General features: G+C 32.0%; 1 protein-coding gene across 1 annotated transcript; it reads left to right on the top strand.

Moving 5' to 3' along the window:
* Positions 1-14,136: 14,136 nt before the first annotated feature.
* MS3_00006890 (uncharacterized protein) lies at positions 14,137-18,388 on the top strand (the record flags this gene model as incomplete). The annotated part of the gene is made up of 3 exons (XM_012938825.1): positions 14,137-14,719; positions 16,424-16,483; positions 17,886-18,388. The coding sequence occupies 3 exons, from the start codon at positions 14,137-14,139 to the stop codon at positions 18,386-18,388; spliced, it is 1,146 nt and encodes a 381-aa protein (XP_012794279.1).
* Between the last annotated feature and the right edge of the window lie 1,411 nt (positions 18,389-19,799).

Here is a 19,799-nt window from a genome sequence, read left to right as displayed (position 1 = left end):
AATTTTATGACGTTTAGGTTATTAGAGAAATCTCAAACCTATTGACCTAAATTTTAAGACAATATATTGTACATGCCATTTACTACTATTATATTTGATTTTAGAGTAGTACAGAAATGATACATTTCACCATATAAAACACAGGAATCAGAATAAATACAGGGGTGTTCTTATCACTTAGTAGTCATCCGTACATTTTTTTTATATCACGAAAAATTGGAAACAAACAAAATTTTGTGAACATTTCTATGTCCTTCAAGGTCACACTGACCATATGAAAAATGTAAGACAAACATAAGTCTGTAATATTTGCAATCCGTACATTTCCTCTCATTCCTCGATGAATTTAATAAAACCATATGACAGGATTTGGTACCTTTAGAAAATTAAATAATTAAATAAACTAATTCAGTTATGTTATCTAATATGTAGAAAACGGATAATTTTATACTGCTATAGACTCCATCGTGTATTTTGTTTACAGGTTGAATCCTTGCTGCAAGGTCAAGAACTGATGATCTTTATGAAGAGGAAAAAGTCAAGTTTGCTGTTTAGCTGGAAATTCGACATTTATGAAATTATTGATATTAATATTTGCCTGAAAAGTTTCATGAACGAATTTCCTAGCTTGCTCGTTTATGTAATTTAATTAACCGGCACGTCTCTTAGTCATATAGCTAAATCGATCAAATACGCAGTACACTTCAGTTAGTGTTATTGTAAGTTAGCTACATATAGCAAATAAATCCAGGACGAGAGATTTTAACGTCTCAATGAAACTGAGTATTCACAGATTGGTGTCCAAGCCTTTTTAATCTATGATAAACACATCGTATTTGGCCATCATTATCGATTGACTGTTAATGTTACTATTTGACTAAAAGCATAGATAAGGTGAGATTGAGTTAACTAAAGTGCGTAGGTGGCAATAGCGCTCACATATTATTAAAGACCAGTTTGTAATCATCGCAAATTCACACCCCTATAAGCTTATGATATTAGACTGAATAATGTGTTGCTAGGCTCATATAACTGTATTAAAACGAGAGTTTGGTTTCTAGTTCAAGTAGTCCTGATTGAACTTTAATTACCAGACTACAAGTGAGTTAGCCTATGTTGTATAAATGATAATGAATAAATCAGATAAGTGTCGTGTTTGATTGTGTGGTATTTTATACAAATATTTAAATGCAGTAATACTTACTAACTGATGTGTACTTTAAGGTAACTAGCTTCTATCATGTTTGCCAAAAAATAATTATTATGATTATTTGTGCCTTTTGTCGTTAACTCGCTTCAGTTACCAAACTACCTTATCTTACAGATAGTATTTCATCTGTTATGTATCCAACTATAAATCATGAAAACGATCGAATGTTAGGCCTTGATACTCAAATGAATCATCATTGTTTAATCTCGTTCTATTTTACAAAATAAATGGAGAATAACTGTTTAATGTACATCTGAAAAAAGTGTGAAACTATTGCTACAAACAAAACCGGTGTAACACAAGTACGAAAATCTAAGTTCCCAATGTACAGCTATAAATAACATGAAAGAAAATAAAATAAATTGGTAATAAGAAGCTTTGTGGATTTTAGTTCAATCGGTGGATGTTTCCCGTTAAAGATTGACATAAGTTGAATTAGCAATGAAAATCATGTGAGATTAGTCCTGAAGTTCCAATGAGAAGCACAGTCATCTCACTAATGAAACTGTTATCCTTAATAGCATTGAATGGTAGTCAAGCAACAATATGAGTTGCTTGGATCTGGAAATATAGATCAATTGCACAATCCAAAAGTTATGCGTTCACAACAAAGCCTGGAGATCCTGAGTTTTATCTCTAACGAGGTTGTTGATGTTCACTCCTGAGTAAGCACTATACAAGGACAAAACAGCCACATAATCTCCCCTAGTTTACATTGGTACTTCAACTGATGTTGATCCATTACTAAACCATCTACAAATAGGATATATACTTATAGTTTTACTAATCATCTAAGTGCCATATATTCGTTAATTAATGATCAAGGTAAATATTGTTGATATCACTACCTCATGATACAATAAATCAACTATTCATGAGTTATTATGCCTAAGTAATCAACTGTTTTACTAATTCATAATCCAGTCTTATTTGAATGTTATTCTTTAGATAAAGAACTACTGAGAAAGGGGAGACCGAATTAGTATTTTATCTTAATTTATGACCCCTTAACAGAGGGTATATACAGACCATTAAAATGAATCAAATCCAAGAATTATTTCAAACGGTAAATAAGAAACTTTTAGACTACTGAGTTGTCGTTCATTAATTCACATAGTGAACTTGAACTTTTTTATATAATGTGATCTTCATGGAATGTTTTCAGTAACTTCATCTCTCACTTCTATCTTTTCTCCATTGGTTGTAACGTCTCAGAAAAAACCACTGGGATCTACTTCAAAATCGTTGATTATTAAGCATATAATTACCACTCATTAAGGATTTCTGTATATTTCGATTTCGGTTTTCGTTATGAACTGATATCAACTGCAAAATGATAGCATTGAAAAACAAGAGTACAGAGCAGTTAGTTTATATTGATACTGTAGTTCATGTAGCTTAGTGACTAAAATCATCCTTGAATCACTTTAAAACACTTAAATAAATATAAATTAATACATTTACTAGGAATCACCTTGAGGTGAACTCTAGTGTATTTGTAAAATCATATAATTTATTTTTTAAATTCATATCTAGATCATGATCAGCTTTTCCAACTTATATTCCTCGTGGATCGATTGAAGTTAGAAATTAACACCGTTGGATGTCGGCTCAGTGGTTCAGAGGTTAAGCGTTCGCGCACATGACCGATAAGTTCTGGGTTAGGATCTTGTGGGGTGGGATCTTTGGTGAGCATTACTGAGGAGTCCCATACCGGGACGAAACGGCCGTCCAGTGCTTCCTGATTTTCTATGGTAGTCTAACTTCAACAGACCCATGAATTCGACTATTAAATTATTTTAATCAGTTAAATAGTTAATTATCTCATTTCGGAATGACTATAAATTAATCAAGACTATTTTTTATTTAGATTCCGTTTTTTTCTTCTAGAATGTACTAATCCCTTTCCTTTGAATATATATGCGTTCTATTGGTAATTCACTCATATTTTATCAGTGATTTGCATAAAATATTAATGATACAATCTGTTTACTGAATAAATTGTACTTTATACTATAAAAATATTCATAATTTGTTTGTTTTTTTATATTTTTCTAGTAGTCACTAAATATTCGTTTTACATCTCATAGTGACATAATGGAATGTTATTAGTTGGAATTATTCACGGTATCTGTGTATGGAGTACAGAAAGAACAGCTGTATATTGTCTTATTTTTTTCATTTTTATTTTAAAAGAAACATAGAACTAGTTATTTTTCAAGTTAATTTAACTTGACAACATCTACAATTTTTATCACTTTACATGTATTCACTAAGAAGAAATGAATAACAATTATCTTAGTATAAAATATGCTTTCATAACTTGGCCTTATTTTCTTGTATCCAATAATGAATTGTGAAATATTGTTTTTCTGTTTTGAGAAATAATCATAGGTTGTTTGAGTCATATTTCCATAATCACTAATTTTGAATGTTGAGTGGGTGGAGAGGACAGTAGATAGAGATAAGATTACCTACAAATATACATCATTTATAACTAATACTGGTTTCACTGATGAATGTTGATCACCTCAGTCAAATAATAAACTGATTGACTGATTATTGACTAAACATTTTGTTATTCAAAGTTATTTAAGATGTATCCCCCTAATTTAACTATGAAATATTTTCATACAAGACTAGGTTAGAAACAAGGTATGGTTGACATATTATTATATTCACTCAATTTCTTTCTTGTCTAAATTATACAAACGAAACACATGTACAGAAAAACTACAATAAAACAGAAATTCTTTTTCACAGAATTGTCCACTTAATAATAGATTGTTCTCTTATTTCATTTCGGGTAATTGACAGGTGTATAAATATATATGTGACTAGTGTATCTGGTTAAACTTATGTTAAATACTTTACGGTTTTTATAAAACATAATTTTATTTTAACAAAGTTCACTCATGAACAAGAAATGAAAACCATTTAAGATGCAAATAATAGACATCCTATTCTTATTATGAATAAAATTTTCAACTGGGTTTAACAAAACCTAGAGAATTATTGAAAAGTTGTTTCGTCCCTTATTGAGGTTCCTCAATATGAATATATACCATTTAACTAATAGGAAATTACATCAGGAAAAGTACTATTTTTAGTCATTGTGTCTCAATCCTTTGATGTTCATATCTAAACTTAAATTATTTGACAATATTGTGCGACCAATAACAATTTAAAGTAGTTTCAATCGTTTCACTTATTAGGTTGTCATCAAATAACTAGATGTTAGTACTACTTAAATCCAAATAGCACTTTGATTATTAGTACTGGTTTCGAGTTTGAACCAGATTCAGATTTTTTCCAGATCAATAAACAATTTGCATAATATGATAAATCCTCATCTACTTCAATTTTATTCTGGCTTTGTGTACGCAGGCCATTATGAACAGCTTAACAAGCTAATAATTGAAACCAGTGGTCGAAAACAATATAAACCTATGAAATATTACTTGGTGTTGTTTTAATTGTATCTTCCCATTGCTATTTAAGACTGCAATTGATCAGTCTCTTGTTGGTATATGTGCATCCTGTGCGCATTGCCTCGATAATAGCCTAAAGTCATAAGCTTTTTAAGCAAAGGTGGATAGTGGCTAGAAGTGGAATCCAGGATGTTTGTTACGTCCTATTTGGGACTCGTAAGCTGGATGTACCTGGCTCCCACAGTTGATGCTTACTCCAGGACACGAACCCAGTACCACTCGCTTCAAACGTCATCGCGTCATCCACTTAGCTACTGATTCCTAATAGCCACCTGCTTGTGCAATCGGGTGAAGTTTAAATTCACTTGGTTTTGTTTTACTTGTATCTTCCCATTGTTATCTAGGATTACAATTGATCATTCTCATGTTGGTATATATGCAGAGAATGAAACTGGTGTCCTGGATTCCACTGCTAGCCACTGTCCATCTTTGCTATGAATTATTATTTTTAGTATTTCATTTATATGATCAATAACCTTCAAGTTCGGTGAACTGTAGATTTGTTTTACTGTTCCCAGTGAATATGTTGTATAATACAGTCGATAAATGAATTTTTTACGACATTGGAAAACAGAATAAGTGTCTATCTGTGTGTTATACCGTAATTTATTGGTTCATATAAGCCTCATTGTTCGCCTAGAAATCATTGTTTCCACTGTAGAAAAAAAGAAACATGGTCCCGGAAGAGTATAATTTAAATATCAAACAATAGTTTTGAATTTAATATGCGAATGATGTATCAACAGTTATACGATTAACTTGATATTTAAACATTATAATTTTTTCTTATTCTTGTTAATAAACACTAGTCCTCTAACTCAGATACTGTTCACAAGAAACGATTGATTGTCTGCGCAAGCTCTTTATTCTTCACTGCATTGATTAGTCACCGCTGTTAACACCATAAAAGTTGTAATATAAAGCATGATCAAATTGTTTAACTAATTAATTTCTTCTCGTTCTACCACCAAAACTAGCGAATTTTCATAGTTTAAATCACGAACTGATCTGAGTTAGACAACTATTCAAAACGTTGAAGAGATGGGCCGTCATTCAAAGTTAAACATTAACACCATCCTGGGTTCGGTCCCTAGGTGCTGAGTCGTGGATGCGCATTGCTGAAGAGTTACTAACTAAAGAGAAACAGCTGTTCAGTACTTCCAGGTTTTTAACATTGGTCTAATTAAGGTCAATTAGTGGTATAAACTGTGAAAATTCTACAGTCTCCACAAATCTCCTTATAATAATAATGAATTTATTAAAAACGAAAAAGAAAGATTATTGTCTCATTATTCACATCCCAGTTGAAATTCAATCTGAAAACCGCCGTATGAAAGAATTATGCTCATCAGTGAAAAAGAAAAGATTAAATCATTTAATGTACACTACTTTCATTGGTACTTTTATCATGTTAATATAATCTATTAATGTTAAACATTTATGTATAGTTGTCATTTCGAATATATATATACTACTTAATAACCTTGACAACTGAAAATCTTTGCCTTTCATGGGTCACTACAATAGAAGAAAATAGTGTTTACATAGAAAAGACACATGACATTAACATCGATGAACAAAAGTTGTATTGATATGTATGTTAAATAATAATACATAAGCTTAGCTTATTGTTAAATTCACGATATAGGTCAAAGTAAAATTACATTAGAATATTAACAATAGGATTAAAATTAGTTTGTAATTTTTTTATTATCTACTTGTGTTAATTTTGATTTAAGCTAAATTTCAAATGCCCGCAAATTGGTTACTAGCATAATTGTAGTATAATTGATACTATTTTTTATGAACATTATATAATTCAATTGGCGTATTATTATATTTAAACATATATTGGAATATGTGGGTATACAACATGTTACCAGTTTTCTTATATAAACAAACTATTGTTTCTTGAGAATAGTAACGAGTCGGCAGTTTAATATAAAAGAACACTAATTCACTGGCAAAATAAATAAATAACTTTTTTGACTAGATTAATGAATTGAATTGAAAGTATACAAACTATTACGGTCAGATAATAACAGAATGAACATATTCATCAAATTATCATTGCAATGTCATTAATCTGTAGATAGTTTTTCTGTGTTTAACTTGATTTAACTATAAATAGTGAATGTCCATTTTTAAGGTTAATGTCATATTTCAGGAAGTAAACGGTGGTTAAATGATTCTTCTCCCTTGACTGAATAATCGGAAGTTGTCAAACCCGCTGTGTAATTTGAAGCCACTGACTTCGATTCATGAGCATATATGCGATTGTTTCCGATACCAAGTTATGATAGCGTAATTGAAATAAAGGAACGTTTACATATAACTACTGGATCATTATTCGTTAGTGTCTAATTACTTGATATCATTGATATTATTGCTATCGCTCAATAACAAATGAAGTTACCTTATCCAATGAAGACCACATTATGTCAAATTAGTATAGAATACGTCAAACAAGTGAAATCGTTTAATATAGTGACATATTTTATTTATTTTCGACGTTTGAAAGCATTCAGAAGAAAGAATTACTTGATTCTAGTTTCAAGTTTGTAGGATTTAATACTAACTTAACTTTTTTTAGTTTACATCACGACTGACTTCAGCTAGACAACCATTTAAAACTACGAGTGACTAATCAGCTGTTTCATTGCATTATTTTACATTACTTACGCCTGCTACCCCTCGTGAAGGGGTAATCCTGGGCATTACTTTCCAGTTGCACTTCATCCTTTCGATGTCTACTTCAAGTTCCCAGGGCAGTGTGCTCTTTGGTCTTCCTCCTTTCCGTTTCCACTCAGGATTCCAAGTTAGGGCTTGCATCGTTATGCAGTTTGATGTTTTATTCAATGTATGTCCTACACACCTCCAACGTCCTTTCCGACTTCCCTCTTCATCTCTAAGCTGGTTTGTTCTCTCCCCCAGTAGGCTGATGCTGATGGTATCTGCCTGTAGTTCTTCTAGGGTTACCGCCGATCCTAATTTCAAGTAAAGGAGGAGGGTTTGGTATGGGGTCAGCAATCCCATCCCGTAGAAGACAACCTTGCTGAAAAAACGCTCATCCTATCATGAGACTCCAAAAAAGCATCCACGATCCTACCGGGGAACAGACCCAGAGCACTCAGGCTTCGCGGCTAGCGATTAACTTTTAGGACACAGAGTCCATCCTGGATGCGATCCTCAGTAGGGTCGTAAATGAACATCACTGCGGAGTCCCGCACTAAATGAAATAGCTATTTACTGCTTTCTGGTTTTCATTGGTTGTCCAACAAATGTTATGATGTAAACTATTGAATTTAATAATCTCCGGAAACTCTGAACAAATTGTAATATAATATGACGTAATGCTGAGCTTGACTCTGTTTGATAATTGATTTATTTGTGGCTTAAAATGCTTATAAGTAACTTTATTGACAATAATGTTGTATAGTATGGTTCTCAGGTCCGTAATGAAACATGAGTTTCGTTGACTAGTAAGACGTACCTTTCTGAGCAAGGCGATACAACACTGAAGTATTGGATATTATTTGCAACATTATCATTTGTACATTTAAAACACAAAGTATTTTAATTGAGAAGATATTAAAATGCCTGAAGCTAAGCTACAAAGATGATTTCTGTTAAATATCAACGTTAACTCAGCTGTAAAACCGAGCTGAAAATCCGCCTATCAATCATATAAACATCTAAATAAAGGCCTTTTTGGGAAATACGAGGTGAACACAAAATCAAGACTTCAAATAACCGACATGTCGGTAAGTTATTAAAATCAAATAAAAATAATATCAGGTATCATTTGACACACTCATGCTAAGATTTTTTAAACTAGAATTGGAATATACTATCTAACTAAACACCGAAACATGTCTTCAAACCATGTTGCTTGTACCTTGACAACCATACCACTATAATCTATGCTGGCTTGTAATTGGGTCTCTGAATCCATAGGTCAATCTAATAACTAAAATACTAAAATAGTATAAAGTCATAGTCAGACGAAGGTTGTCATGATCTCAACGTTTTCGCTAAATTTGTATCTAATTGGCAATTCTAAAGCCTTATTGAGATGAACCAAATAACTATGAGTCATCATGTATTTATGAAAGGGTAATTAAGTGTACTAAATTACTTATAGGTTATAACATGAATCAATTAAAAAATTAACAAGTTTGACAAAATAAATCTACATGTTAGTTTTTGCTTATTAACATTTACTCATGTGTATATTGATTACAATAAACTAGGTATAAGATTGGTTTATTTTATTTAATCCCTATATGCTTAATGTTAATGTGTTTAATTTAAACTTTCAAATGTTTAGCATAATTAGGCAAAATCCCATTTAGCTTCTTCCGTGGATGATTACCAAGAAGCTAGATTACTTTCTATACTATCTACTTGCATTCTAAGCTTATATGCCTCGAGTTTTATATGAAATAAACTGAAAACTTTCACTGTCTATCTCAAAAAGAATACTGATGTAGATTATTTGTAAAGTTTGTAAAAACTTGAATTTCTATCCAAAGAACTATAGTTTTCGACAAAAGACTTACTGCAGGGATGATGAAACACGTACACATATCATTCGATGTTTGTTTTGTATATCCTAACTGTTCACTTTCGTATCTTTAAAAAGGTCTACAGAGAATTCAATTAAGCAGATTGTAAAACCTAAATTTTCAACATAGAGTGAAGTTAGAACAAAATATCACGAATACCTAAATGATGACCATAAGTCGAATAAAAGAAAAACCTCAACAATTTCAGTATGTCCTAAAGTGATGTAGCGGATCAATTAAGGAAATATGATTACTAACACTAATATATAATTGATATTCATTATTAGCTTGATTAAGTGAAAAAATAATCATGCAGTTTGTAGAACAATACATAACATGTTATTTTCAGAGCATCCAAATATTTAAATTCACTTCGTATTACTGACTTGAGTCTTTCCAATTGATCAGTCTCTTGAAGGCATATATGGCTATAAGGACTCAGTAGCTGTGTAAATAACACAATGGCGCGTGAAACGAACGGTGCTGGGCTCGAGTTCCAGAGTGAACATCAACTCTGAGATGCAGGTACATCCAGCTAACGAGTCCCAAATAGGACGAAAAGCGCGTCCTGGATTCCACTGCTAGCCACTATCCATCTTTGCTTATCATCCAAATATTTGCTTAGTAGATTTTTTTTACACTAACTTTATTTTTCATCGATAAACGATTTAAAAGAATACAACAGAAGGTTTCTTTGATTAGATAAGCAGTAATAATATGTTATAAAAAGTGAAAGGTCTAGACCTAGATTTGTACTGATTTGTTTACATCAGATAGGTTTAAGTAAACTTCTAGTTACTTAAAAATTTTGAATTTGTCTTAATTGAAGAATTTTCTAGCGTACACACTAATAGCCAAACAAAAAATCAAAATCAAAACCATCAAATCTCGAAATATATTACTACTAAATCAATAATTTGGAATTGGAAGGCTGTGAAATTCTCACAGTAAATATTGCCGAAGAGTATTGAACTGGGACGAAATGTGAAATTTTCTAAATGACATATGTTCATAGTGAAAACAATCTTGAAATTTAATGAAATTACGGTAAATGATACTTAAACATTATGATTTATATAAACTGTTTTATTTTATATTGATAATTAACAAACGAGATAGTGAGATAGTAAATCACACATGACAATGGTAGATGTGTCGCTCAATTTCGTGAAGAGTCCCACAACAGGACGAAACGGCCGTTCAGTGCTTCCAGATTTTCTATAGTGGTCTAGCTTCAATCGACTCATGATATCAACTATTGAAATTACTAAAATCTCCACAAAACCCCTTCTGATACAAATGAGAAAAGCATAAAGAATAATGCAGTATTTAAATTCCAATTCATTATAAAACTCGATACTTATTAACACAGTAAAATCAAATAAGTTATAATGCTTGAATGAATTCAATAACCTTTATTAATCATTATCTTATTTAAAACAGAATAAAGAATGATAACTCCTTGAATATAGGTCAAATTACGTAAATATTATATAAGAAAATTATCATGTCACATGTCGTGTGAATCAAATATTTGCCTAGAAATGATAATTATCAAATATGGACATTTTATAGATAAATTTTTAGGATGATTTTACTAAATAAGGTACCTAATATTTACTATGTATCATTTCTAAGAACATTTTCATATATGTACTTTTAGATATCAGTCAATGAAGTTAACTAAGAAATTCAAAAAAATATCTGTGTAATCCCTTTAGATAATAATCAGAATAATATTTTTAAGTGAAAGTTTAACTATCACTGATGAAAATCATGTATCGATTTGCTTAGATGAATATTTAGATGGGAAACTACTGGAAATCAGGGATAGATGAATAGTTGAATAAACTTTGTTTAGAAATTCTCAATAATGCACACTTAGACTGTCACATAAAAGCATGTTTTCAAATCTCGAATCTTAATATTATCTTAATAAGATTCATGATTTCAATCTGTGAAAATTTCTAAAAATCTCCACAAACCCCTTCTGATAATAATCATCTGCTCACTAGTGACTGACTTCAAGAGATACTCCTGCAGTTCTAGTGGGAAGCCGTTACCAGTGGAGTACAACCAGGTCTGTTGTGAGATATCAGCTCACTGAAGACAATGGTATATGGTGGCACAACTTCGTGGATTGGTTGAAGTTAGACATTAACACCGTTGGATGCCGGCTCAGTGGTCTAATGGTTAAGTGCTCGCGCGCGAAGCCAGTAGGTCCTGGGTTCGAGCCCCGCGTGGTGCGGGATCGTGGATGCGCACTGCTGAGGAGTCCCATGCTAGGACGAAACGGCCGTCCAGTGCTTCCAGGTTTTCAATGGTGGTCTAGCTTCAACTGACTCATGATTTCAATCTGTGAAAATTAGTAAGATTCAGTTAGTAAGTGGTGATTCCATGGCCATTTAAGTATTTTAATCAAAATGGTATAAAAATTTTTGTAGTTATTGTGACATTGGATAGTGATTAGTAGTAGAATCCAGAGATTTTTCCTTTTATTTGGACCTCATCAGCTAAAACCTAGTGTTGACTTTTACATTGAGGCTCGAATTCAGAATTTTTCACTTCAAACTCTATGCACGTTATCCACCGAACTATTGAATCCAGACAATTATTAGTTTATGATATCCACTTTACTAAAAACTTATGGCTAAATGGCGAAATCAAGGCAATACTCTTGGGATGCATGTAAGGCAAAAGAGACTGTTTAGTTGAAGTTCTCAATATCAGCAATAGGGAAATAAAAATCCTTACAAGAATGTAGATGTATAAATTTGAGCTATTCGAATGCACTAAGTTATATTTTAACTGAAAGTCAATTGCTTTTATTGTGATAAATCTGAAAAGTTAAAGAATGTTTGCTTAGTTAAACATGAAGACGTTCAGTAGATAAATGATAAATATCATCATTCGAATTTCGGACTGTTATTGACTGAGCATATTTTGATAGTCGAAGATTGCGTAACAACTGGTTTGCCTTAGTTTGTGAAATCTCAACATGAAATAACTATGACCTCATTTGAAACTAAACACAGAACCTCCAATGTTTACTAATAATATGTCATCACTTAGATATCCAACTGGAAATACGTCATATAATGGGTCTTAATTTGATTATAAGATTACAGTTGATATGGTAAAAGATGTCTGTTCATCTCGGACTTCGACATTATGATATTTGGCAATCAATGTTAAAGCTTATCTAGATTCCTAAATTAAGTGAAACTATTCGTGAGTTCCTAACACATGGTAAGTAGTATTATTACCAAAGCAGTCATCATTAATGTATTCGTGTAGAAATTAATCTCCGGCAGACCTGAGATGCTTAAATACAATGGTCATCAATATTAAACTGTTTGGTCTATACTTTTGATTCTGGTCTGTCGATCAAGTCTAAATGTTCCAAATACTCTAAGTAATATCTAAGTGTTTAATTTCATTTTAGCTCCATACGTCATCACTGGTTGAACTTATATAGAAAGATGAGACGAGAAAAGCAGAACTAATAATAGGTAGTGAAGAAATATTAAGAATCAAGGGGTTCTACTGTGAACAAGATAAATTCAAGTGCTACTGAAGGTATGAGGATGATTGACACATCTTAGCTACCCAAACTTTAGATGATTTATTCTTCTTGAGAAGCATGAATGTAGTCTTGATTGGCATAAACGCTCTTTCCTACCTTAGAGTGTGACAGTATAACTCATGACTGTTTGGAGTAAGTCAAGACATTTTTGTGAGTTGGTCTTATTATGTAAGCTCTCTACTTTGTAAACCCTCCTTCTAACACCAGAAATATGTAGGACCAAAAATGGTGATATTTCTTGGTCCAACTCATTATAACTAATCGTTCTGTTTGTGGGAAAGCACTATAACTCGAATTAGTGACTATCAATTCGAAACATGTTACTAACTCATACTCTGGTAAAGCCAACATTCAAGTTGGATTGCCAGACACCTAATATTCAACTTATTAAATACCCAAACATGTAGATTGAAACCTACTTGTTGATAAAAATAATCAGAAAAATTATATTCCAGATTTTCCCTAAACAATTAATTGTACTGAGACAAAATCCATATTACGGTGTGCTTCGTTAGAGAATTGCAATAGCAAGACGTTCATCTAGTTCAGGAAAGTTTCCAATAAAGTTTGACTGTGATCTCAAACATTGTTTGCAACATCGGAATGTAATATATATTGTGAACCTGAAGCGTTTGGGACTGAAGACATATTGAGTTTTAATAAACATGATTTTTAAATAACCTCAACTACAACATTAAAAATCATTTCAATCACATAAAGTTTCTGTGTGGGTTATGTTCAAATGAAGTTTATACTGTTTGATCACTTAAACATACTAAAACCTTTTTTAAATTAAACTACTTTCGAGTTTTATTGCCTGTCACAATGCAGGTTTCATTCAATATTTACTTATTGGGTGGATAATAGGACTTTCCTCTGGAATAGTGTATGAAACTTTTTGCAACTTCGTACATCAATGCTAAACAATCAACTAACACTCAGATGTTAAATGTCAGAGTCCGTTTTTTCATTCGTATTGAGAAAGTAACCACGTTGTTCGGATAAATATCCCGTCCGATTGTCAGTTTTGCCGAAACATCAATAGTTATAATATTTACATCCAATGGGAATTTTATTCAATCAACCCATTCATGTAAGGAGTGACAAAATACCAGTTATTTCATTCGCTCAAAATTATTTTTTGTAATAAGTCATCCCAATGGTTCAAATTGTGATTGGTTGATTTTATGTCAAGCGCTAATTCACTATCGTGTTGAATTTCCCTTTATAAGCAGGATTTATATTATCACCACTTTTAAACTTGCAAGTTTACTGTGAAGAATGGAGTGTAGTAGTTTATCACACGTAACAAATCCGATGTTTTCGTATTCCAATAATTTAGGGGGCTGTTCGAATCAGATGATAGCGAATTCGTATGATTGTGTAAAGATTGAGCCCAGTTTCCCAGAAGAAATGGGACGAACGCCGATGAAAGAAATCAATAATATAGAATCAAGCATGCGAGTTGAGAATGCCGTTCAAAATTATGAGCACAGTATTCCTTCCCCATACACTAATCCATCATATTCGGATAATTTTTCGAACTGCGCAATCAAGAACGATTATCCCACTTGTCAATTACCTGGGTATACTTACTATTCTCAGAGTGACATGATAAACTATTCATTCATCCCACCTCATAATTATTCATATGATCATAACTATTCACCTGCACATTCGAATAATACTCATCATTCGTTCAGTTGTCATCAAACTTATAATTGTTATTCATCGTATTCACCTATCCGAAACCAAAGTCGAGTTTTCCCCAGTAAAGTTGAACCTCCGGATAGTGATACTGAAAACAGTTGCTTTTCGATCAAAGATGAACAGATGAAGAAAAAGTATGCGTGCACATTTCCTGGTAAGCTTTCCTTTCATTATGCGTTGTGGTTCTTGATTAGTAGTACATATCATTATTTAGTAGTATCATTAGTTCAACCAAACCACTATATGTTGTCATTGTCATTAGGTATTTTCAAGAAAGTAAATCTGTTAACTTAATAAATGAAAACAACTAAGATGTGTGGCTTAAACTTAAGTGCTAAGCAATCATTTGTTGTGAACATGGCTTGCAGTTATTATTATACTGTTTAATATGGTGTAATTTGGAAGGACACAAACCTAAAACAGTCAAAATTTCAAGTAGGTTTTGCGATTTTTGTATTCATTCTTAATTGTTATTCTCCAATGATTTAATTAGTCTGTAGGAAATTATGGTAATTAGGAGTATCCGAACTAATTTACTGACTAAGAATAGCCGAAATAGTACAATTTAAGGTAGGTAGAACTATATAAGCACAAATGAACGTATTATATTTGTAATTCGTAATAAGCGCGCAATCGAATACAAAGGGATAATCAGTTAGTGGAAACAGTTTCAACTGACGTAAATCACCATCCATGGTTGATGAATATCTAGATGATAGGTTATACTTAAAATGCGTAGCTTCTAGTGACGGTTATATAACTGTATGGTTATTAGGTTGAATGCGATGTTTCCATAATGTTACTCGACCAAACTACTTGAAATTACCTCACATTTACCCGTACAAAATACCTGGAAATATATGACACTGGGCACAATCTTTCGAAAAACGTGGTTGATCATTTAGTCTATGCTAGTTGCGCAACTGGTTCTAGTTGTATCTTCTTTTTAGACTGCATCAGATCGACCCATAAGATGACTTGAATTTTGCTTTTGTTCCTAACTATATTAATCGTCCAGATACGAGTATAACGATCCCCAAAGTTACGTATTCAGTCTTAGAAGTTGTGGACAACTGAAGAGTCTTGGAATGGGGCTAAATAGTTAACTGTTAGTCGTGAAAGTCATTCCTAGATTTTATCTTCTATTTATGGTACAAATTTGGAACCATACAAAAATTATCCACACCTGGGAATTCTTGTAGCTTAAATACTATTTCTGGTTGCTAGGATTATTGTTAAATTTTGGCATTTCATTAAAGTGCCGTGCTTCGCTTCCAAAACAACGTAGAATTGGTGTTTTACTTAGCCTTATAAGTAGTAATCAGGTAGTCATACTTAATACAATAATTTGTGTTATCTCTTTACACACCAATAATCATGTAAAGCCGCTCGAAATAAAGTCCCATAGCATCCTAAGGTGTATTCCTGACCAGGATCTCCATGGGTGGCATTACTCAATACAACTCTAAGAAACTAGTTTGAGTTTGTGTATAGGTCTTCATTTAAGTACTAGATAATTAGCTCTACGGTTTACTCAAGTAACTTGGTTGCCATTATCAGTAATTATGAAACATGAATCCAGGACTTAAAGTGAGGTATGTGTATTGTAACACTATAATTATGACTAAACCTGACAGTGGATTTTCCTCAGTAAAGTTTACAAAATCTCAACTCCGTTAGATAATTGATCTGGTCTGCCGTAGTTTATGAAAATAATAACTTTGATTTTCACATTATCAGTAATAGTGAGTTTGTGTATTTCTTTATTTCAAATGACTAAATACAGAATTTAATGTACGTACGTTTTACAAATCCGACACTTAATTAACATTTGTTTCTTCAACGTTAATCATTGCAGGTTGTGAGAAAAGATATTTAAAGTCAAGCCATCTAAAAGCTCACTATCGAATTCATACTGGTAAGTGGTACATTTTTTTAATGGTGTACTTTTATTTCAAACATTAAGGAAAAATAACCGGCTACCGAATAGAAATCGTTTAGATGCTAGTCATTGAAGCGTCTGGTACATATTCATACATTACTTTATTATACTGTTCTATGGACCACTTTGTTTTTTGTGATCAAACAAGTAGAATTTAGGTACACGTATCCAATAGCTACGTTACTTTATTGGTTAGCTAGCTTGTCAGCTACAAAACGTATTTTAACAGCCAGTAAGTTACAAACATGTCTGTGAAACTAGGTAAATTTATATCACATGTGAGGGGAAAGTGTAAATACATATCGTATTTATTAGGTTCAACTGGTAATCAAAACGATGTAATTTTGAACCTAGTTTTAGATGAACAAGAGACAACCTCAAGTTTGATAGTCAGTTATTTTTTTACTGTATGTCAACTTTCGCTGCACGTCGGTATTGACAAACCAAAATAGAAGAAGCTGAGTGAATTCCGTGCTAAAAGGAAACTAGAAGTCGAGTAATCATAAATAACGTTAGGGTCACGAAAGTCATTCCTCTTTCTACTGTCATAAAAAGTCAATCTAAGGGCTACAAAAATTCCCATGTACTTATGTCAATTTGTGTATTGCCATCAACCTAATAAGACTACTTATAAGTAATCATTATATTATCAACTAACTAAATTATGGAATAAATCTTATTTCTTAGCACAATTTTAACTGGTCTAGAAAAATGGTTCCGAACGTTACCAATGTAAGCTGCAGAAAGAACCATTTTCTACATTTTCAAATATATACTAGCATAACAGTTTGAGGATTAATGATTAATTATGAGATGTTGAAACTCCGCTTGTGATGAAAATGTTGCTTATGCTCTGATTCCCAAATTTAGCAGATTTCTAGTAAATCCTTCGATCTATCTATTAAGTGCTTTATTTGCTTGAAATATGCTGTTTCTATACTGCAAGTATTGAATTCAAATGTAGTGGTTAATTAGAAAAAGGTGAACTGATTAAAATTACGTGCTTTTCATGTAAACTTAGGTAATATCTGAAGTTGGTACTTATAAATTCTCTTTAGCTGAATTATCATTTAAAAAACAAACAGAAATGAACAATTGTTCCTTGATGGTTCTAAACTCAAGGACTATTAAGGGCTGTTAATGTACACTTTTACCAGGTTCTAAAGTGGGATAAAATAACTGTTCAATGTTGCCTAGTTTTAAGTAGTTCCCCAGCTGAAGTAAGTGAAACGGACTTTAAATCGAAGAAGCTTTACAAATACCTTAACGCAAATAAAATGGTATTCATCAAAACTAAATAGTTTAAATAAACTCCATCTAAATTGACCAGAAGAACTAACTGATTTAAATACGATGCATGTTTATTTTATTTTTCTAGGTGAACGTCCATTAGTTTGTGTATTTCCTTATCCACGTAATATAACTGGTAAAATTCCGATTAATTCATTGACTATACCAATATGTGGGAAAACATTTGCACGTTCAGATGAATTAACGAGACATTTAAGAAAACATTTAAATTTACGACCATTCAAGTGCAATTTATGCTCAAAATCATTTAGTAGATCTGATCATTGTAAAACACATCAACGTACTCATTTACATGGTCTCGATAAAACAACGACTCCATATTCCAATAACCATACTAATAATGAAATAAATAACGATTTTATTCATTCCTCAACACATTTTATAACATCAGCAGAAGTGGGTGTGAATCCTTTCATTAATTCTTTACCACCAACATCATTGTCATCATCATCGTCACATCTGTCATTTCCGATGAATACAGAATATTCACAATCATTAAGATTAGATTCTTTGCCTTTAACATCCTCTTCTATAAATCACATTCCTCAATATGAACACTACAATAATTAAGGTGTTAATTTCACTTTTTTTCTCTTCAGTTAATTTAATTAACAATAAAGCACTTTGTTTTCGGGAAACCAAAACCCGGTAATTATCTTATCTTTTGTTATTTGAAATAGGCTAATATTTATTTTCGAAATTAAAAAAAACAGGAAAAACATTCTGGTTTTTGTTCATTTAACAGATTCTTTTATTAACTTATGTATTACAGACTTCTATATAATCGGACAGTCTTATTTCTTTTTGAAAATACATATTTTTGCTATCAAAATAACCTAAACAGTTTCTTTTTGAATCAGAGTATTGTTATTTTATCCTATTTTTTTTGTATAATGTGTAAATAAAACGTTTGACCAGATGATTTCATATTAGAAAATGAATCCAAGAAGGATATCATTGTAGTTGTGAAATTTTCAGGATGTCAATTTTATGAGAAATGAGAGCATATTGTGGGCAACATGACGAGTAACAGGCGTAAGAGACCACAGTTTGACTACTGCGTTACGTCCACCCATCTCAACTCGATTGAATGTTACGACTTTTGACTAGAAGTCAGAAAAATTCCTATTAATCCAGGTTCAGTCAAGAGTAATCAAACAATATACTGTTTAATATTTGTCTTGATCCGTATATTTTAACAGTAATTCACACTACTAGGATTAAAATATTTCAGACTTCATAGACTTTAAATTTTCTAAAGTTCTTATGCTCAACTTAAATTTATTTGTCGACTTTTAAGTTGCTTCGTTAACTGTTAAATATGGTTACGACATATACTATTGATTAGGAATGTCTGGTAAAGAGCTTTCATCCACTTTGGCATTTCATTTGTGGACCATCAGGAGCGTCTAAACGCGAGAGGGAAGTGGAGTAAACACACTAAGTTGAAAAACTAGATAATCCATGTTTAAATTATGTGAGCTGGCTGATTCATATTAGTATGAGTCAGTAAACACAATAAAATTCCGAAGTTAACAGGAAGAATTAACGTAGATTTGACATCACATACTAGATTCATCTGCTAACTAGTAGGTTATAACCATGATCACTAGTAAAACTTGGTGTGGTACTATGTTTTATTCAAACGGTTGCATCAGTACAAGCTGAATAGGACTCAAGCTACGCATTTGAAATATCCTTCATGTGGGAATGATCAGTTTTACAAAGTAAGGAATATAGTGACTAAAATGACCTATTGAGGTCTCTTTTTGGACATATTTTTTGTATCACATTTTATAATAAACTTTAATCCATTCCAGGTGGCAATTAACTGTTTAGTTTATAGGATATTATTACGCAATCAATATTTATAAATACAAACAAACATATTCACCTCATTCACATGGAATGCATAATTTTATGTAAATATGTCAAGGGACAGGATTCTCGACCTATATTTGTGTGCATAACATATTCCAAA

The sequence above is a fragment of the Schistosoma haematobium genome, chromosome 1 (genome assembly GCF_000699445.3).
Source record: "Schistosoma haematobium chromosome 1, whole genome shotgun sequence".
NCBI classification, from domain to species: domain Eukaryota; kingdom Metazoa; phylum Platyhelminthes; class Trematoda; order Strigeidida; family Schistosomatidae; genus Schistosoma; species Schistosoma haematobium.
This window is presented reverse-complemented; position numbering and strand designations above follow the sequence as displayed.